The 17,685-nt window shown below is 39.5% G+C and overlaps 1 protein-coding gene across 2 annotated transcripts in view; it reads left to right on the top strand.

Moving 5' to 3' along the window:
- The first annotated feature begins 6,537 nt into the window (after positions 1–6,537).
- LOC111152638 (SNRPN upstream reading frame) overlaps positions 6,538–17,685 on the top strand; it is a 22,385-nt gene continuing 11,237 nt past the window's right edge. The window contains exons 1-2 of one of the 2 annotated variants that reach the window (XM_022511176.1): positions 6,538–6,611; positions 15,764–15,859. In XM_022511176.1, the coding sequence (XP_022366884.1) occupies positions 6,598–6,611; positions 15,764–15,859 (110 nt within the window). In that variant the 5' untranslated portion in view covers positions 6,538–6,597. The remainder of the gene's footprint in view (positions 6,612–15,763; positions 15,860–17,685) is intronic. The other variant, XM_022511175.1, reaches the window with a different exon arrangement.

Here is a 17,685-nt window from a genome sequence, read left to right as displayed (position 1 = left end):
TTGAGCCTCTGCCTTTGGCTCAGGTCATGATCCCAGGGTCCTGGGATCGAGTCCCGCATCGGGCTCTCTGCTTGGCAGGGAGCCTGCTTCCTCCTCTCTCTCTGTCTGCCTCTCTGCCTACTTGTGATTTCTGTCTGTCAAATAAATAAATAAAATTAAAAAAAAATACAAAACAATTTATATGAGTCAAAACCATCACAATCTATCACTTACTTTAAAAAAAAATAATTTATTTGAGAGTGAGCGTGAGAGAGAGAGAAAAAAGAATGAGCAGGGGGAGTAGCAGAGGGAGAGGGGGAAGCAGTTTCCCCGCTGAGCAAGGAGCCAGATGTGGGGCTTGATCCCATGACCCCTGGGATCATGACCTGAGCTGAAGGCAGATGCTCAACCGACTGAGCCACCCAGGCACCTCCATCATTCATTTTTCTATGAAAATTTATGTGTTGTATTAATTATATACATTTTTACCACATAATAATTTCACAATATAACAAATTCAAAAACAGAAATCCACTTTCAAAACACTTTTTCTTTGCTTCGTCCCATCCTCAAGCTTTTCTCCTAATGTCGACGGGTTTACTTTAGAAAACATCAAGGGGTGCTTGGATGGCTCAGTCATTTAGCATCTGCCTTGTGCTCTGGTCCGGATCCCAGGTCCTTAGATGGAGCCCCACATCAGGCTCCCTGCTCTGTGGGAAACCTCCTTCTCCCTCTCCCTCTCCCACTCCCACTGCTTACGTGCCTGTTCTCACTATCTTTCTCTCTGTCAAATAAATAAATAAAATCTTTAAAAAAAAAAAAGGAAAAGAAAAGAAAATATCAAGTCTGTATATTTTAATTTGTCACTGTCTATTTGGATTATTTCAAAAAGGAAGATAATTCAAAATAATGCTGTTGGGATTTATGTAGAACTTGCCCAAGGAGCAGAACGCGTGTGTGTAAGTTGGAAGGCCTCATGGATAGAATCCAACCATTGTCTTTCGGCTGGCTGCCTCTTGACTTCTTCCTATTTACCTGCTTGCCCCCTACTTCTCCGGAGGGTATTCTTGGGTTTTGTAATGGCTTGGGGGAGAGGGTGGGCTCCACTGCTAGGAAGGGAGCCTGTATTCTTTGTTCTTCACCTTCCAGAGGAATTAGAAGGGCCAGAGTAGGGAATCTGTGTGCTTTGTAGGTTTGAGTGTGGCCAAAGCAGAAGGTAAGAAGGACCACCTAGGTAGAGAGAGATCTGCCACAGTTGCAAAGTAGAGAGATCACAAAGAACAAATACTTTTTAATGACTAACATCTTTGCACTTTTTTCTTGGAAATTCTCTCTTCCTTATTGATTTCTATGAGTTCCTGATGTAACGGGTATATATTAAATGTATTCCAAAGGTATTCTCCTGTTTCTTTTAACCTTGTTTATTATATACTTTTGCCATACATGTGTCCTTAAACAACTTTTTCTGTATCATTTGATTGTTTGCTTTTGATTTGGTACAGTTCATAAATTCAAATGATAATTAAAAAAAATATGCTTACAGAGATGCTTCAGTGGTACCTCTCCTTTCTGCCCTGTCCACCAACCTGCTCCCTTTGTAGGTGACCATGTCAGGACACTTCTGTATATAATTTCTGATCATTTTATTCTTTATACTTACATAATTACTTCAAAGATAGTGCAGTTATTGTATATCTCACATATATATTCCTCTATTATCAACATTTTACATTAGTATGGTGCATTGGTTATAATTAATGAACCAAAACTGAAGTTTAGACTTTATTTAGATGTTCTCAGTCTCTTCATAGTGTCCTTTCTCTGTTCTGGATCTCATCCAGGATAACATTACATTTAGTACTCCTCTCTCAAGGCTCTTCTGGGTTGTAACAAAACTCAGAAAGTTTCTCAGACTTTCTTTGTTTTTGACAGTTTTTGGATTACTATTCAGGTATTTTATAAAATGGCCCTCAATTGGAATTTAAAAAATTAAAATGTACACACTGTAATATCTACCTTTTAAAAATTGTACAATTCATTGATTTTTAGTATAGTCACAATGTTTTATAAACATCCCTACTATTTAATTTCAAACATTTTATTATCCTATAAAGAAACCCAATAACCATTAGCAGTCAATCCCTATTCCCCCATTCTCTGACTACTGCTGCTTGGCTTTCTATGTCTATGAATTTGACTATTTTGAACATTTCATATAAGTGGACTCATATAAAATGTGGCCTTTTATGTTTGAATCTTTTCATTTAGCATAACATTTTTCAAGCTTCATCCGTTTTACAGCATGAATCAATACTTCATTCCTTTTTATGGCTAAATGATATTTTAATATAGATATGCCATACCACATATTTTGTTTATCCATTCGTCAGTTGATAGACATTTGAGTTACTTTCTCTCTCTATTATAATAAGATTGCTATGAAAATTCATGTACACATTTTTGCATACGTGTGTGTTTTCATTTCTTTATGGTTATATACTTAAGAGTAGAGTTATGGATCATAGGATAACTTTATGGTTAAAGTTTTAGGTATTACAAAAATTTTTTCTAAAGTGGCTGCACTAATTTACATTTCTATAAGCAAAGTATGAATGTTCCAATTTGTCCACATGCTCCATAACACTTGTTATTGTCTTTTTGATTATAGCCCTCCTATTGAGTGTGAAGTGGCACCTCATTGAGCTAATCTTTTGCATTTCCCTAATGACTAATGGTGTTGAACATCTTTTCATGTGCTGATTGGCCATTTGTTTATATCATTTTTTTGGGTTAATTATTTATTCAAATCTTTCACACTTTATTCTATCTTTTGTTGACTTATAAGACTTCCTTTATAGGATATTTGCAAATAGTTTCCACCATTCTGCTGGTTGTCATTTTATTTTCTTAATGGTGTCCTTTGAAGCAAAAATTTTAATGTAATTGTGGTAAAGTCTACTTTATTTTTTTTGTATCCTTTCTAAGAAAACATTGCTTACTTAAGTCAAGGTCACACAGATTTACACCCATATTTTCATCTAAGAATTTTATATTTTAAACTCTTATATTGAGTCTTTAATCCATTTTGACTTAATTTTTGTATATGATGGAGGAGCTCTGATCAGTTTTGCAGATTCTTTAGCTTCAGTTGTATACAGATTTTTTTTTTTAATTTTGAGGATAGTTTTACTCCAGATTTGTTGTCCCTTAGGTGTATAACTATGAGTGTATGACTTGGGGATAGGTCTAGACTTTAGGAAAAATGGAATTGTTGGGAGACATATCTAGCAACACAGTCCTTATAACAAAGTGTATTGGTAAAGTCCCTCTCTCTCTCTCTCTCTCTTTTTTTTTTTTTGTATGTTTACTACCCAATTGCAGGGAATGCTCAATCAGACTTATAAACTGATATAAATTATACTCTTTAAGTATATGAATGATCCAATATGTCAGCTCTCTTTGGAGTGTGTGTAAGGCTCAGGGAACTTATCACGCCTTCTTTGGCATCTAAAGCCAGTTTCTTAAGGTGGTAGAACAGCCAGAAAACTATCAGGAGTGTGGTCAGAATTGTCAAAAAGAGCAGGCCGGAGAAGGATTTGGAAGCTGGGTCAGAACTAGACAATCAAGTATATTAGAGCTGCGAATTAAGTATAATTTTATCTTAATATTTATTTTTAATTCTAAAAGTAATTAACATTGTACAAAGTATAAACATGGTAAAAACATTTAAAAAAACCCACCCAAATTTTTACAGACAACAGGAGCCTAAAGGGACATGGCTCCTGAAAAACATGTATGGTATCTTGCAACAAGAAAAATGACATGGGGCGCCTGGGTGGCTCAGTGGGTTAAAGCCTCTGCCTTCGGCTCAGGTCATGATCTTGGCGTTCTGGGATCGAGCCCCGCATCGGGCTCTCTGCTCAGCAGAGAGCCTGCTTCCCCCTCCCTCTCTCTCTCTGTCTGCCTCTCTGTCTACTTGTAATCTGTCAAATGAATAAATAAAATATAAAAAAAAAAAGAAAAATGACATGAAGAAAAATCTGAGGAAATATGGATAAGGTACAGATTTTAATTAACAACAATAACACATATACCAAATTTTTATTTCCTAGTAGAAGTTATCACTGTAGTATTTGGGGCTGTTTGAAGAGCTAACACTTTTATGGAGTTTTTGGTCTGAAACAAACTATTCTATATAGGCATATTAACTCATTTAGCTGTCAGATCATTGTGTAAGGTAAGTACAATTCCTCCATATTTTTTTTTTTTTTAGGTTTTATTTATTTATTTGACAGAGAGAGATCACAAGTAGACAGAGAGGCAGGCAGAGAGAGGGAGGGAAGCAGACTCCCTGCCAAGCAGAGAGCCCGATGCGGGGCTTGATCCCAGGACCCTGAGATCATGACCTGAGCCGAAGGCAGCAGCTTAACCCACTGAGCCACCCAGGCGCCCCTAATTCCTCCATATTTTACAGATTAAAAAAAATTAGGCACAGAAAGTTAGATAATTGCCTCAAGTAACGTTGCTGTCAAGTTTCAAAACTAGAATTTGAGTCAAATGATTATGAATCCAAGGATAGTTTTCAACAGTATAGTTGGTGTGTATTCGTTCATACATTTTTTTTAATGTGCAGGTAACATATATTTACATAAAATATTCACATAGCATTAATTTTACATAATATTTTACTATTTGCTCCCATGATCAGGGTTGACTTTCTATTTATAGGGGAGTAACTAAAAGTAGTCAGTATGCCAGGGTGGCATATTTTAGGGTAGTATATTATGAACTCCTTCATATGTTACTCCACAAGAATGTGTAAAAATGAACTATTAGTGAAATTTTGTAGATAAAAATCTGTTTAATATTGATAATTTCAAATGATTCTTTATATGAGCTGTATTATATTTCTATATATCAGCCTATTATTGTTTGTATACATATGTAAAATTTACTTAGCCTATATATCTTTCATGAGGCACATTACATAGTTTTCAAGATTTTATTATGATAGATGTCTGCATTGACACGTCTCTTCACACTTCTTTGTAAAGTATAAAATGATTGGGAACAGAGCACTAGCTTAAGGGAATGGGGAGGGGATTTTAGCTATTTAGTCACCATTAGCCCACCTTCCCCCTCAGTTCATTGACATGGAGAATTGAGAAATTACAAAGCTATGTAAAATTCTATGCAAATCCAGCTTCAGGATTATTCCCTTAGCTTTCTGTCCTTAGCATTGTTTTTCTCCATGTTACACATATGTAACAATTTTGGAGTTACCAAAGTGTCTCTTAAATCTGTAAAAGGTATTATTAGGAAAAAAAAAAGAAAATCATTCTATCTACTTGCTCATCCCTGTTGTATGAAAGTATTATTTTCCCCACTCTAGCTATCACCGATTATTGGTAAAAATTTCAATATACCCAAGTAAAGGTTTCGTTTTTTGTAGGAATCCAAGTTCATTTTTCGTTTTATAGAAATTGAATAGACAACTTTTCCAACTTAATTACTTATCCATTCTATATTTGAGAGGTTAATTACATTATGATGGCTTTGGCATAATTTTCAAAATTTGCAAAAAAAAAACCAAAAACCCAAAACTGTAGAAAGCATAAAAAGAGGGAAAGAAATCTAACCAAATTCAAATAATGGACTATCTTTTTTTTAGGATTTTATTTATTTATCTGACAGAGAGACAGTAAGAGAGCATGGAGAGTGGGAGAGGGAGAGCCCAATGTGGGGCTGGATCCTAGGACCCTGGGATCATTATCTGAGCTGAACGCGGTTGCTTAATGACTGAGCCACACACGTGCTCTAATACAGTATCTTTTCAAAGGCATTTTCTTCTAGATTGGGTTTCGATGATCTAGCAATACTGCACTGACTGTGGTTTTGCATCAATTTAGCTTTTCCAAATCAGCATTTTTCTTTTCTTTCTTTCTTTTTTTTTTTTTTTAAGATTTTATTTATTTATTTATTTGACAGAGAGAAACACAGCTAAAGAGGGAACACAGCACCGGGAGGGGCAGAGGGAGAAGCAGGCCTCCTGCGGAGCAGGAAGCCCCGTGCTGGGCTCCACCTCAGGACCCTGGGATCATGACCTGAGCCGAAGGCAGATGCTCAAGGACTGAGCCATCCAGGTGCCCCCCAAATCAGCATTTCTGACATGGTATAGGAAGACATGAAGATGACTGTAAATCAGGATTTTTGGCCCACGGTGCCTGCAAAGATTTGTTGGGGAACCAAGAATTATTTCCTCAACATTTTATATGTATTTAAGAAAGAGAGAAACGTTGCCATTGAACCCCAGGGTGGTGCTGCCGTCCTTGGAGTCCCCCTCGTAAGGCGCTAATGCCTTGGCTACTTGGAGTCAAGCAAACATCACACCCTGGTAATGCCAGTTAGCAGAGGCACTGGCACCCCTGCACTGCGGCAGGACCTGAGCACTGCGGCAAACTGTTGCGGTTGCGCAGCCAAAGGTGGAGGGGCGGTTTGCTGCGCATGCGCAGGTGGAACTGGCGTGATTAGTTGGTGTTGCGGCGGTGACTCAAGCGCAGAGTGGAGTGGTCGCCGGAGATGCCTGACGGTCTGTTCTGAGGAGCGGGTAGCAGCGCGATGGAGCGGGCCAGGTTAGCTGTGTGGATTTCTTCCCTTAGAGACAGCCTGGGGAATAGTCCTTGTTGTTTGTTCAGTGTTCCAGATTTGCAGAATTTAAAGTATTGTTGTATATAGTGGAAATCCAGGTTCTAAAGTTCTTTGTTCTGGAGAACTGAATGAGATACTTTTGAAGGTTTGGGGATTGGTTGTACCTCCCTGGTGGTGCTCTGACCATGTCGTGTCGTATTGCAGCTGGTATATGCCATCGTATCGTGTCCTGTCAGATCCTTTCTAAAGTGGCCTTTTGTCCTTGAGATCTGAGGCCATGACTGTGGTTGAGGAAGGTATATAGTGATGACTATGGTGCGAAAGATAGGGGTGGAATCTCTGGGGAGTCCGCAGTACCACGGAGGGGGTGACAGGGTAGGACATCGGGTTTTGGTGACAGTGGTATCTCAGGGGTAGCAGCGTACTCGCAGTGGTAAGTACGGTAAGGAAGGATCTTTAGGGTGAGATATCCACTATGATGTGATCGTGGTGTAGAAATGGTGGCCGCCATGGTGGTCGTCATGGTGGTGGTGGGAGGGAGTAGAGGGTGGGCTGTTCTTCGTGGTGATGGTAGTGAGGGGGAGATACAGTGGTCATGCTCGTGCTTTGGGGGGTCAGTGAGGTGGCCACAGCGGCAGTGATACAGAAGAGATGGCGGGGTGACTAGCAGAGTGATCATGGTTGCCACGGGATGGGACAGTGAAGTGACCGTCATGGTGGTGGTAGGGAGGGGCGGAGTTGGTAAGCTAGGGGTGGCTGTCATGGCGGTGTTCGGGAGGTGGTGGCAGGGAGGCCACCGTGAGGGTGCTACAAAGCGAGCGGCACGGTGAAAGGGGTGACCCACCTTGGATATGGTATGTGTGGTGGTGGCGAGGCAGCCATGATGGTGGTGACGGGAGGGGCGATCGGGTGGCGGTGGGTACCTTGGCAGAGTGGCCGCCATGGCGGTGGTTGAATGAGCACGTTAAGAGGGGCGGGAGCAGTGGACCACGAGTCTGGTGGTAGGCTGATGGAAGAGGCGAGGGGTCCACACCTTTAGTTTGAGGAAAAAGGGGAGAACGTTCAGTTGTTCTCTACAGTCCTAAGAGTCTATATTAGGGCGAACCTACTCTCCGTTGCTCACCTAAAGGAACAGCTGCAGAAAAGTTTGTCTTCAGATATTTTACTCCTGTATAATTCCTCGCTTTTGAGGTTTTGGTATAAGATTAGGGGTATGGTGTGCAGAGCTTGCTTTATGAATTTGTGAGAGTTGTGCCAGGTTCTGGGATGTAACACTGCAGAGGCGTGTCTTGTTTGCATGGATCTTTCCCTGCCTTCGGAGTAAGGTTTTCTGGGGTCCACTGCCGCGTCACTACCATTGTGAGGCTCGCCAAGATGGCTGCCGTTGCAGATGTGCCGATCTGCGCAGGCGTGACCGGGTGGGGGGCAGCCTACACCTCCGCCAGTGCCGCAGTGGGGGAAGGGTAATGTATGAGGTTTCTCCCAGGCAGCAATTTCCGCGGCACCTTCAAAGCGCAGCGCTGAGGGGAGGAGGCTGGCAACGTGGGCAGCTGCCCCCTCCCCAAAGTGCCGCAGTGGGGAAGGGTGCGGGATTTTGGAAGCGCAGGCGCAACTGGGAAGATAGTGTCTCCGCCCCGCAGTGGGGCGGGCACCAGAGGAGGGGGTTTGTGCAGTGTCCACTTGGTGGGGCTGGTAGCTACCCCCTTCACCTGTATGCTGTCACGACTGCTCCTTTCCTCTTGGGCTGCCATGGGTAGGCAGAAGGAAGACATGGATTTGCTGAGCTGGTACCTTGAGCCACCCCTTATCCATAAGGCCGCATTGGAGTGGAGATGGCAACGGGGCAATGGATTTATACGTTCTATGCCTGCGTAGACTGGCAGCCATGCTGTGCCCCTGCCTTTCTGTTGTACCATAGAGGAAAGAGATGGGGGCCTGCAGGCAGGGAAAGAAAGGCGAAGTCACCGTGATCTGCAGTGCTACTACTTCAGGCCACCTCTATCAGTGGCGCTGATTTTAAATGTTTTCTCACTTAAAGAGAGCCCCACCTTTTCATTTTTGTAGATTCCCTAGGTTGTATTATGACCAGTCTAATTATTCTTAATATTCAAATGGGATTCATGACCCTTTAGAAAATCCCTTATTACATTTGATTTCCCCTTTCCAGATTTGATAATTGTAGGACTGCATCATCTTTAAGAGTCTGTCATATTTCTTAATGTGTGGATGTTCTTTTTGTGATGCAGCCTTTATATACAGTTTCCTTAAATCGGGGGTCAGGGCTCCTACAGGGTTCTTAGGAGCTGAGACCTGTAAGTATTGTTTGCTGAAGAGGAACAGAGCAGAGAATCAAAAAAGTAGAATGCTACACGGCTGTAAGTACAGGTTGGATAAGGGAATTCTTGCCCCAGTTCAGTTTTTAAAGTGATGCTTTTATCCATCATTTTTGAAATGGGAGCTACTGTGAAAATTTGGTGAGAATATATAATTAACAAAGTAACTATTCTGTATTCTGTATTCCACCTTTGGAGGGGAGCATTTTCAAGGACTTCGTTTTTCTTTGCAGAATGCTGGTGGGCAGGCTTTTCTCTTTCCCCGCCCTCTATCACAAACAAATATGGTTGTGCTAAGTTGGAATGTAATTAAGGAAAACAAACCCAGAAGTCTTGGAAAGCTTTGTTATGGAAATTGTTTCTTTTTGAGTAGTTTTAAAAATAGCAGGAATTTGGAATTCTGCCATAAGTACGGTTTGCTCATTTTTTCCTACTCATATACATATACTATTTCAAATATATTTTGCTTAACTTCTGATCATTTTGGATATTTAGAAAATGAGCGTGTATTACCTTGGTCAGCCATTTTGTAGTTTTACACGCAGGCTCAGGATGTCAATATGGCGGATCCCTTTGGAAAGACCTCTGAAGTTTCAAGGTCTCTGCCCTGCCCACTGAATATTTGGCTTAGTATCAGGACTTTTGGAAAAATGACGAGGCCTTGTGAACCCTTTCTGTGATTTAGTGCAAGGAAACAGTTCAGGGATGGTTGTATTGCTACTTAAGGCAAGGTAGTGTCTAGTTTGGATTTATTCAGATTATTTTGTATTATCTTTGTTTGCACAGTGCATCTGTCCCACCTTTCATTGCTGAAATCCTTTCCTCATATGTGGTGATGTGACATCTTTATTCCTGTCCTTTCCTCTGAATGTGCTCAGATTTTTTTTTTAATTCCACACTTAAGATGTCAAAGTCTCAAAGTTAATCTTTTTTTTTTTTAATTGGAGTTTAGTTGACACACAGTGCTTCATTAGTTTCAAGTGTACAATGTAGTGATTCAACAACTCTGTTCTGCAGTGTTCATAAGTGTAGTTACCCTCTGTCACCATGCAGTGCTGTTAAAATACATATCATTGACTATATTCCCTATTGCATCCCCAGCCTGTACCTCCCACTTCCCTTCACCATTTTGTCCATCTCCACCTTCTCTTTTCTGGTAACAACCACTTTCATCTCTACTTTTGGGTGCCTGTTTCTGTTTTTTTGTTGTTGTTCCTTTTTTTTTTTTATTCCACACATAAGTGAAATAGTAAGGTATTCGAATTTCTCTGACTTATTTCATTTAACATAGTACTCTCTCGGTCCATCCATCTTGTAAAATCTGGCAAAATTTTCTTTATAGCTGATTAATACTGTATTTATATACTGCATCTTTATCCATTCATCTATTGACAGACACTTCGATGGTTGCTTTAATACCTTGGCTATTATACATAATTCTGCAGCCAAACCCAGGAGTGCATGTATGTTTTTGAATTAGTGCTTTTGTTTTCTTTGCGTAAATACTCAGAAGTAGAATTACTGGATCATGTGCTATTGCTATTTTTAATTTTTTGAGGAACGTATATACTGTTTTCCACAGTGATTGAAAAAGTTTACATTCCTACCAAGAGCATGTGAGTTTCTTTTTTCCACTTCCTTACCAAGACTTATTTCTTGTATTTTTTAAAGGTTTTATTTATTTATTTGACACAGAGAGAGAGAGAGAGAAAGAGAGAGAGAGAGAGACAGTGAGAGAGGGAACACAAGCAGGGGGAGTGGGAGGAAGAGAAGCAGTCTTCCCGTGACCAGGGAGCTGGATGCGGCCCTTGGTCCCAGGACCCTGGGATCATGACCTGAGCCGAAGGCAGATGCTTAATGACTGAGCCACCCAAGGCGCCCAGTTGTCTTTTTGATACTAGCCATTCTGACTGGTTTGAGGTGATATCTCATGATGTTAATGATTTGCATTTTCCTCATGATGAGTGATGTTGAGCATCTTAAGAGTATGTTGGCTCTCTCTATATCTTTGAAAAAAAAAAAAAGTCTGCTCAGTTCCTCTGCCCATTTTTAATGGGATTTTTGATTTGTGTGTTTTTGTACATGCATGCATTGGGTTTTTTGTTATTTATATATTAACCCGTTATCAGATACATTATATTACATAAACTTATCAGATATATCACTTGCAAATACCTTTTTCTATTCAGTAGGTTGCCTGTTTGTTTTGTTGATGTTGTCCATGGCTTGCAAAAGCTTTTTATTTTCGTGTAGACCCTATAGTTTAATTTTGTTTTTGTTTCCCTTGCCAGAGGAGACCTATATATAGGAAAATGTTGCTCAGGCCAACGTCCCAAGAAATTATTGCTTATATCTTCTTTAAGGAGTTTTATGGTTTCAGGTCTCACATTTAGGTCTTTCCATTTTGAGTTTAATCTCTTACTTTGACACTGTACTCTGCTACTTAGCTATATATAGAAAGAATCCTTGAATTAATAAGCAGGGTATGGATATTTTCTCAATATGACAGGGACAATGAGACTTGTTATCTTTCTTCAGTGTACATTAGGATTTTATTGCTTGTGTCCTTTTCCTCTTCCACTTTTGTGGCCCAGAGCCATAAAGCTTAAGAGTTGTTGATGGTTAAGGTTGCCTCTCTCACTAGCAATGGTTGTGTAAGGGAGTCACTTATTTTGTCTTCTAGTTCCTGAATGCTGGCTGGCTTAGAATTTGCTTTTTGTTGGTTCACAGGTTTTGGCTTAGAGGCACTGATTTTCTCATGATTATGGGAAGATCTGTAGATTAAGATTACCTCACATTTTCTTTCTTTAATTTTTTGTTCTTGAGATCTTAGTAGTTGAATTTTTACTAGTTATTTTGGGCAGAACGTAAGGCATATTATATATTTGAAAGAATGTTAGGCTATTTGGAAAAACATTGTGTTGATCTCATCACTTGTTTCTCAGTGTATTTCCAAATTAGTATTATTTTTTTAATGAAAGCAATTTTGGAGCAAAAAAATTAACATTGTGCCCATAGAATTTTTTCCCTATTTTTCATTAACTTTTAAAAGTGTATTCTCTGCCACATGTGGGGCTTGAACTCACAACCCTGAAACTGAGTCACATGCTCTACCAACTGAGCCAACAAACCCCATCACTTTTTCCTTTATTGTTTACTTATTTATTTAAGATTTCATTTATAAGTAAGTTCTTCATCCAGTGTGGGGCTTGAACCCAAGAGTTGCATGTTTCACTGATTGAGTCAGCCAGGCACCTCTCTATTTTTCCTTTAAATGCTTATTTTCTGAAAGCTGGTTTCTAGATTGGGAATGCAGTAGAAGATTGTAAATGCATTCACATGTATGTATATTTAGAATATACTTTCTATATTGTGAAAACAATGCTGCTCTTTGATGATTTTACATGTAGCTTTAAAAATGGATTTAGGGGAGCCTGGGTGGTTTGGTCAGTTGAGCGTCTGCCTTCGGCTCGGGTCATGATCTCAGGGTCTTGGGATCGAGTCCCGCATCGGGCTCCCTGCTCAGTGGGGAGCCTGCTTCCTCCTCTCCCTCTGCCTGCCTCTCTGCCTACTTGTGATCTGTCTGTCAAATGAACAAATAAAATTTAAAAAAATAAATAAATAAAAATGGATTTAGAAAATTGAATAATTTCATGTGCTGTTTCATTTATCCCATGAACTCAGATCTTTTCATACTGAGCAACTGCTATGAAGGAATAAAAGAACTGAAGATTTTTATTTCTTTATTTTTTTGGTAATGGAATATTTTCAATTATACGATTAGATCAATCATAATTGATGGCCTATGAGCCATAAAGGTTTATTATGGTTCTTTTTATTACATAATTTTAATATATTAACAAATACTTGTGAAGTTATGTTTGATCAATAAATACGTCCTTCCTTTTTGGCACTGAATGACGTTTCTATTGTGTTGACTATACCATACCACACCATATTTGGTTTATCCATTTTTTTAGTGGTTGTACTTTAAGTGCTTTCCACTTTTTGGCTCTACGATAAATGTTGCTGGGAACATTCACACTCACGTTTATATATATATATATTTTTTACTCCCTCTTATGTTCAGTTTGGCAGTACATAATTTTACTCCCTCTAGGAGTGGGATTAGTGTCATATGCTAACTCCATGGTACACATTTTTTTTTAAAGGTTTTATTTATTTATTTGACAGAGAGAAATCACAAGTAGGCAGAGAGACAGGCAGAGAGAGAGGAGGAAGCAGGCTCCCTGCTGAGCATAGAGCCCGATGTGGGGCTCGATCCCAGGACCCTGGGATCACGACCTGAGCCTAAGGCAGAGGCTTTAACCCACTGAGCCACCCAGGCGTCCCCATGGTACACATTTTTAGGAAGTGCCAGAAGCTCCACCATTTCACATTCCCACTACCTGTTTCTCCACCTCCTCCACTCTGGAGCTATGAAGTGGTATGTTTGTAGTGTTTATTTGCATTTCCCTAATAACTGTAGTGTTATAAAGTATTTTTTTAGTGCTCATATAAATGTCTGTTCCAATCTTTTCATCCATTTTTAAGTTGAGTTTCTTTTTTCATTTTATTGAGTTGTAAGAGTACTCGAGCTGTGCGAATTGCAAATATTTTCTCCCCTTTGGCTGGCCAGCTGTACATAAAGTGCCCTTGAAGCAAATACATTTTTTACTTCAGATGAAATCCAACTTAAGGATTCCTTTCTCAGGTACTTCAGGTATCTTAAGAAAACCATTGCCTAATCAAAGGTCAAGAGAATAGTAAATTATATACTTTTATCATTTAAAAAATCTGATATGTACATATATGCTTTTTAAATGATTTCTATTGCTTGATTGAAACAGTAAAGCTTTTTTAAGCAGTAAAAGAACTTGGGCTTATTGGAAAGCTATTTGATTGGGTTACTTTGCATAATCTAACATGAATTCGAAAATAACAAGGGTTCAAAGAATTAGTTTGGGGGATGCTTCTTTTGAATTCTGCCATGGAAATACTACATTGCATGACTTGTAAAATCCTGTTTATGCTATCCTCTCTGATTAGCATTGTTAAGTTGCAGTTTTAAGAGTGGTTCCTGTAGTTTCTAACATGGATGGATGACCCAGGTGGGAGATGTACATGCTCACATCCTTTGAGCAGCCATTTTGTGAGCTGTTCTGCCGATCATCAGACAGTGGTAGATATGTTGGTTTTATGTATTTAGTTTTTGTTTAAGCATCCTTTTTATTTCTTGTTTTATAAATCCTAGGAAAACAGCGTTTGCACAGGGGGTTGCTTCAGTAGAAATTTTATAATTTAAATGTTAACGCTTTCCATTATACTAAAAGATCTGTCCCAATAAAATATTTTCAGGCCAGGGGCACCTGGGTGGCTCAGTCAGTTAAATGTCTGCCTTTAGCTCAGGTCATGACCTCAGGGTCCTGGAGTCAAGTCCCTCTTCAGACTCCCTATTCAGGGAATATGCTTCTTCCTTTTTGTCCCCCCTTTCCTACTTCTCTCTCTCTCTCAAATAAATAAATTCAAAGTATCTTTAAAATATTTTCAAGCCAGTTTTGGAATCAACATTGCTGTTTTTTTCAGGTGATGTAGGTATGGGTAGGAGGTTAGTGCATATATCTCTGTAAATGTATAGCTTTATATCTGTATATATAAAAACGTGGAAATAAATATTTTCTTTTTGCTTATTTCTCTGATATATCCAAGCCCCCAGTTTTCTGATATCTCATGCTGTCAGGGTTTTTTTTTTTATTTTTTAAGATTTTGTTTATTTATTTGACACAGAGAGAGAGAGACAACAGAAGCAGCAGCAGAGGGAGAAGCAGGCTCCCCACAGAGCCAGATATGGGTGGGACCTGATCCCAGGACCTGAGATCTTACCTGATCCAAAGGCAGACGCTTAACTGACTAAGCCGTCCAGACTCTTGCACCTCTGGGGGCTTTTTTTTTTTTTAAACACAGATTTATTTATTTGAGAGAGTGAGGGGGAAAGAGACAGAGTGTGCTTGTGAGTGAGGGTAGGGACAGAGGGAGAGAAACCAAGCTGACAGCCTGCTGAGCACAGAGCCTGACAAGGGGCTCCATCTCACCACCTGAGATCATGACCTGACTGACTGAGATACTCAGGCATCTCTGACATTAAGGGTCTTCTAAAGGGAGGAAGTGACTTTAGGGTAGATCCTGACTACTGGAGGATATTGTCATTAAAATTTTGCCTCCTTTCTTTTCCACCATTTTTATTGAGATACAATTGGCATACATTATCACTGTACCTTGTTTTAATTGGATTATAAGCACTTTTTTTCTTTTTAAGATTTTATTTATTTATTTGACAGACAGAGACCACAAGTAGGCAGAGACGTAGGCAGAGAGGAGGAAGTAGGCTCCCTGCCGAGCAGAGAGCCTGATGCGGGGCTTGATCCCAGGACCCCAAGATCATGACCTGAGCTGAAGGCAGAGGCTTTAACCCACTGAGCCACCCAGGTGCCCTGATTATAAGCACTTTAAAAACTCCGTCATATTAAATATAGTTTTAAATACAGCCTTTAGAGGCTCAGTCGATGCTCTGGTCTTAAGCTAGGTCATGGTCCTGGAGATCTGGGATCAAGTCCCACATTGCGGGGGGGGGTCCCTGCCCAGTGGGGAGTCTGCATCTTCCTCTGCCCTTCAACCTGCTTGTGCTCTCTCTCACTTGCTCACTCTCTCAAATAAAACATTTTAAAAATAAATATAGCCTTTAAGTAAGTGGTTATTTTAAAATTGATGAAGTCTTATCAAATAAATTATTCTTTCTGCTTCAGAGACCGCTTACACCTGAGACGGACTACAGAACAGCACGTGCCAGAGGTGGAAGTCCAAGTCAAACGTAGGAGGACAGCCTCACTGAGCAACCAAGAGTGAGTAGTCTCGTTTGAGAACCAATTTAGAGAAGATATAGCAAAACAGTCGAATCAACCTTAACCAGGTAGTACTAACTTATGTTAAAAATTTCAGTAAGATGCATTTTTTCCCAAATGTGTAGGTGGTTTTATCAATAAAATTCTAAATCCTTCAACTTTGATATTAAAATTATTTGTTTAATTTATGTTGTTACTAAATTCACTTCTATGTTTGCATTTTTTTAATTCATTGACCAAATGCTAATTTATGTATTCATGCATATGCTGCATTATTCAGATTTTTATTTTTCATTAGTATATTTATCCAATTAAAAACTTAAAATGTAAGGAACCTGGGTGGCTCAGTCAGTTAAGCAACTGCCTTGGGCTCAGGTCATGTCCTGAGATCTAACCCTGCATTGGGCTCCCTGCTCAGCAGGGAACCTGCTTCTCTCTCTCCCTCTGTTTCTCCTGCTTCTGCTCTCTCAGTCGTGCTCTCTCTCTCAAATAAAATCTTTTTTTTTAAGATTTACTTACTTATTTATTTGACAGAGAGATAGAGTGCACAAGTAGGCAGAGCAGCAGGCAGAGGGAGAGGTGAGAAGCAGGCTCTCCACTGAGCAGGGAGCCTGATGCAAGGCTCGATCCCAGGACCCTGGGATCATGACCTGAGCTGAAGGCAGCTGCTTAACCAACTGAGCTACCCAAGCACCCCTCAAATAAATAAAATCTTAAAAAATGCTTGAAGTGTGTACTTTTGTTCCTCTTTGTTTTTTAATTTAAAGCTTTTATTTATTTATTTGACAGAGAGAGAGTTCACAGGTAGGTAGAGAGGCAGGCAGAGAAAGAGGGGGAAGCAGGCTCCCTGCTGAGCAGAGAGCCCAACATGGGGTACATTCCCAGGACCCTGAGATCATGACTTCAGACAAAGGCAGAGGCTTAACCCACTGAGCCACCCAGGCACCCCCATTTGTTCCTCTTCTTACATAGGATATCTACACATAGATACACACACTTTTATTTTTTAATTTTTTCAAAAGATTTAATTATTCATTTTAGGAAAAAAAGAGTGTGAGATGGAGCTGGGGGAGGACCGGAAAGAGAGAGAAAATCTCTAGCAGACTCACTACCAAGCATGGAGTCAGATGCAGGACTCCATCCCAGGACCCCAGATCATGACCCAAGCCAAAATCAAGAGTCAGACACCTAACCAACTGAGCCACCCTGATACCCCCCGACACTTTTAAATTTAGGTTTCCAAAAGGGGGATTTTAACAAAATATACCAACATTTTGAATCACCTGATACATAGTATTTATTGGATCTTCCATTTTGTTATTATCACAAATCTTGACAGAATCAGTATGTAGCATTCTTTTTATTTTCCTAAAGCTATTTTAGTTATTATCCAAAATTACACATATTAAAAGTACATGAATATTGTCTCTTTATAAAACACATAACTTTGAGATAGAAAGTATCTGCTTCAACTTGCCATCTGTCCTTTCCCCTTCCCTCCCTAGAGAGGATCCATAGATATGTAGATGTCTATACTTTCATACCTTTTCCTGTTTGTTTATGTGTATGCACACATGGAAGCTGGGAGAGGAATGGAAGCATACTTGTGATCTCTTTACATATGCGATATTTATTGTTCTGCAACAATATGTCTTGGGGATCTTGCTATGTCAGTACGTACAAATACTTTATTTTAGAAATTGTAGAATATGGGTGGTTTAATAATTTCATTTATTATTAGCTTACTGATAGATAGGTTTGCATTTCTTAGCTATTATCAACAAAGATGAGGGCAGTCAATTTGAAAGTTAATATTCTTTAATATT

The sequence above is a fragment of the Enhydra lutris genome, unplaced genomic scaffold (assembly GCF_002288905.1).
Source record: "Enhydra lutris kenyoni isolate GAN:26980312 unplaced genomic scaffold, ASM228890v2 scaffoldscaffold29, whole genome shotgun sequence".
Lineage (NCBI taxonomy): Eukaryota > Metazoa > Chordata > Mammalia > Carnivora > Mustelidae > Enhydra > Enhydra lutris.
The sequence above is the reverse complement of the archived record's forward strand: the minus strand, read 5'-3'. Positions and strand labels throughout refer to the sequence as shown.